General features: G+C 54.0%; 1 protein-coding gene across 1 annotated transcript; it reads right to left on the bottom strand.

The window, feature by feature from the left end:
* Positions 1–515: 515 nt before the first annotated feature.
* Positions 516–2,905, bottom strand: LOC120682930 (indole-2-monooxygenase-like). The gene is made up of 3 exons (XM_039964941.1): positions 2,286–2,905; positions 1,587–2,033; positions 516–1,445 (listed from the first exon to the last, which is right to left on the bottom strand). The coding sequence occupies exons 1-3, from the start codon at positions 2,793–2,795 to the stop codon at positions 813–815; spliced, it is 1,590 nt and encodes a 529-aa protein (XP_039820875.1). The 5' UTR covers positions 2,796–2,905; the 3' UTR covers positions 516–812.
* Between the last annotated feature and the right edge of the window lie 1,382 nt (positions 2,906–4,287).

Raw genomic sequence — 4,287 nt, 5'->3', positions numbered from 1 at the left:
CTCTCATGTTCCTCAACATCAATACATGTACTTCACGGTTTAACCATAGGAAACAAGAAAGATTGATCATATTTTTAAAAAAATAGCTTGTGTAAAAGAGTGTCTAATGTTATATTTATGCAAAGTGAATGGTGATTTAATAATAATACATTCCGGTAAATTTTCCGGTTTTCGTAACCGTTATATCCCGTTTCCGTTTCCGTACCCAGCTATTCCGTTCCCGCTCCCGTTTCCCGTTATAAAAAACAGAAACGGAAATGGTTAAGGGATTTTCCCGCCCGTTCTCGTCCGTTTTCATCCTTAGGCAGGGATATGGGGAATCGATCTTCTTTCGTTTTTTTCCTTCCATTTTTTCTTTATTTTCACAAGGAAAATTTTATCCACTTTTAGCTCATTTGACACCGTTACATATTTTCACGGAGTAGGGGCAAACTCAGTCTTTAATTCCAAAAAGTATGGGTAAAGTCATAAAGCAGATAAAAAAATAAAGGTAAAATTATAATTTCAGTTTGGAATGAGAGCAAGAACACAATAACCCTATTATCTCTTAATTGTTTCGTGCACCATCCTTCTTTTCCTATGTGGCCTACAAGAACTCAATACAGCAGTTTTGCGAGTAAAATGTAATACAAGAGCTTCATAACTTAGAAGATTGATAATAGCAAATGGTGACAGATGGTATAAAAAAATACATTCGACACGAGGATTCAAACAATCTACGGAACGCAAGCTAAGTAGACTATTGTTACATGGACCAACAATCCTGCATCCATGCGGCACCATTTGTTGGACTCTTGGATGCAAGAATGGTGCTACCCGCGTAGTTTGGGAACTAGGAGGAGCTTCTCCTTCCGGTGCACCACCAGCCCGAACTCCTCGGACATGTCAATGTCGCCCGCCTCCTTCCCCGCCGGCATCTCCCAGTCGAAGCGGTGCACGAGATTCGCCAGCATGACCTCGACGGCGGCCATCCCGAAGTTCATCCCGGGACACTGCCTGCGCCCAGAGCCGAACGGCAGGAACTGAAAGTCGTTACCCTTGAAGCCGACATCTGCCGCGCTGCCGCCGTCGAGGAACCTCTCGGGGACGAACTCCTCGGCGTCCTCGCCCCAGGAGCGTGCGTCCCTGCCGATGGCCCAGGCGTTGACCAGGACGCGCACCCCGGCGGGGATCACGAACCCATCGACGCTGCAGCTGGCCGTGGAGAGGTGAGGCGCGAGCAGCGGCGTCACGTTGCGCAGCCGGAGCGACTCCTTGATGACGGCTCTCAGGTAGGCCATGCCGTTGAGGTTCAGGTCGGCCTCGCTGACGATTTCCTGTCCCTTGGGCACGATGCTCCTCACCTCGGCTTGGAGTTTCCTCATCACGCGTGGCCTCTGCATGAGCTCAACGACAGTGTACTCGAGTACAGAAGCTGCTGTGTCTACTCCCGCGAAGAACACATCCTGCGAGGCCACAACTCCTTTATCATCAGGATTCGGGGGGGCTGAATGAAACAGAACTTACGCGCTGTGTACTTGTGTATCAAAATTCTTCGTAGTACGGTACTCCTTGCAGTTTCAATCACGAGGTGAATGTTAACTTACAAGCAGGATAGCTTTGATGTTCTCTCTGGTAAGGCTGTACTCCTGACGAACAGAGAGCAAGACATGTATGAAGTCGTCATCCTCGCCCTTTTGATCGCTCGCCGCCGCCGCCGCATCGTACTGCCTCTCGTGGTCATCAATCAGCTGCTCCAGCAGCTCGTCCCACCTCCTCCTCAATCTCTCGGACTTGGCGCGGACCACCTTGCTGAGCACGCCGAAGCGAGCCAGGAAGGGGAAGAATTCCTCGACGTTGAAGCCTCCAAGGAGCGGCGACGTGTCGACGATGAGCTGCCGGAACAGCTTGCTCGGGCCCTCGTTCCGGGACGATGACTTGCCCATAACGGCGCGGCAGGCCAGGTCGTTCGCGAACGAGCCGAGCAGATGGCTCACGTCCACTGCGGCGCCGACGCCGGCCGCCTCTCCGATCTGAGCTATCACCCTGCTCACCTACCCAAAGGCCAAAGCACACGTCACCTGATAAGAGTTGCTGACTTTTCGAAGGCATTATCATCGCCTTTACAAGCGATGATATGAGTGTTAGTTACCTACCGACAGTTTATTATCAGATAAAATTTGTCAGATTTTTTTTATAGCACAAATCCTATATATGAATCTGACAGATTAGGTACTAAAGAAATCAGATAAATAGAAAAATTAAAACAAAAGATGGGTAGAGCCGCAGTAATCTAATAATCTTACTTCTTCCTCGCGGGCGTGGCGTAACGACTGCACCCTCTTGACGGTGAGCAGGTGCGTGGTGACGAGCTTCCTCGCCCTCCTCCAGTAGTCCCCGTACGGCGCGCTGCCGATGTCGGAGATGCCGTACATGACGACGTCGGCGACCAGAGAGTACGGCCGGGACGCGAGCACGTGGTCGTGCGTGCGCAGCACCGCCTCGGCGGCGCTCGGCGACGACACGACGACGACCGGCATGGCGCCGAGGCGGAGGAGCATGAGGTCGTAGCCGTGCTTCCGAGCGAGGCTTCGGAGAGAGACGTGCGGGAGCGAGCCGACGAGGTGGAGATGCCCGAGGACGGGCAGCGCCGGAGGGGAAGGCGGTAGGTGGTCATCTTGTTGCTGCCTGATACCCCTCGCTCTCTTGGCACGGAACCAGCAGCGTACAAGCAGGAGGAGGAGAGGGAGGAGCAGCAGCATCCATGACCGTGGAGCCGTCAGCTCAAGCATGAACTGCTGTGCTATGTTAGCCATGGCAAATGGATCGTAGCACGCCCACAGAAGAGTCTTGGGCTCATGGCTGTCAACTTCCCATTTTAAACAATGTTATCGCCGCCGTAACGTACTGCTGAATTTTTTAAACGGAAATTCTTTGCTGCGGGCGTCCGACGCCAAGAAAATTTCGGACGCCGGGGGTTCCTCCGTGCGCCCGGGGTCCATCTGATTTTTTCCCGGGCTTCCCGGTCATCCCACGTGACCATATCAGAGCACCAGGCGTCCAGGTCCAGCTTCTCCGTCGCGCTCACCCCCACCCCCCCTGCCCCTCTGCCACCACTGCCTTTTCCCACGCAGCACCCTCGCACTGTTGCTGCCGGCAGATGCCTCTTTCAGCCACGCGCTTTTCTCCACGCATGCGGCCAGTGACGCCACTCTACCCCCCATCGCTGTCTAGCTCTCCTTGGATGAGTCCCGCGCGGTACGCCAACCTGTGGCCAGCGGCGGCCAGCCATGCGCAGGCCACAGGTTCGACGATGTTGCATGAAACATACGTTCGATGATGCGGCCGGATATGGTGAACATACATCAAGATTTCCTGTCCCTGGGTACGATGCTCCTCACCTCGGCTTGGAGTTTCCTCATCACGCGTGGCTTTTTCATGAGCTCAACGACGGTGTTCTCAAGTACAGTAGCAGCTGTACTATGTTTGCCATGCTCGAGGAGCCGTCAGCTCAGGCATGAACTGCTGTGCTATGTTTGCCATGGCAATGGATGGCCGCTCGATCAACCAGCAACCACGGAATGATGCGGCTGCTTAACATTTCGATTGCTTTTATAGCTTCTGACTTTACTCGTTTCCGCACGCATATGCAGGATGGATAGTATCGAAATGACGCTGCCGCACCCACAAATGTCAATGGCGTAATATGAATGTATGATGGATTTTTATCTTTTCTGAGCTTAGATAACCCGTGAATTATAAACACACATTTGACGTCTCGTCAGCGCACTAATCCTGACAGGTCACCACAAAGTTTTGTTATTCAGCCGTACCGAATCCTGACGCATTTTATTTTGTTGCTTGTGGTAGAGTGCAAACCTCACGCGGTTACGTAGTATTAGATTGATTGGGCTTACTTTCCAGAGGATTCGATCGGGCAACAAAATCATTACCTTCCACTCGATGGCCGCCGGCCGCGCAGGCCGGTGCGGCGGGATACATAGCTCCCCTGCCCGCCGCAGACCGTGGTGTGGTTCGCGAAGAAGGCGGACACCGGCGCGACGCCGCTCGCCACGGCGCGGTCTGCGCACCGCGCCACGCCCGACGGGCAGCTCGCGCTCGTGGTCGGCGCCAACGGGAGCAGCAACGTTCTGTGGCGGCGAGCTGTGGCAGAGCTTCGTGCACCGGAGGGACACGCTCCTGCCGGGCCAGTCCGTCGCCTGGGACGCCGGGTCACCGGGAAGCTGGTATCATAAGCGCGCGGACGCGGAGTTCACCACCGGCAACGACCCCGACAACGGATGAAGA

This window comes from Panicum virgatum, chromosome 7N (genome assembly GCF_016808335.1).
Source record: "Panicum virgatum strain AP13 chromosome 7N, P.virgatum_v5, whole genome shotgun sequence".
NCBI lineage: Eukaryota > Viridiplantae > Streptophyta > Magnoliopsida > Poales > Poaceae > Panicum > Panicum virgatum.
Note: the sequence above shows the minus strand (reverse complement) of the source record. Positions and strands in the feature narration are given on the sequence as shown.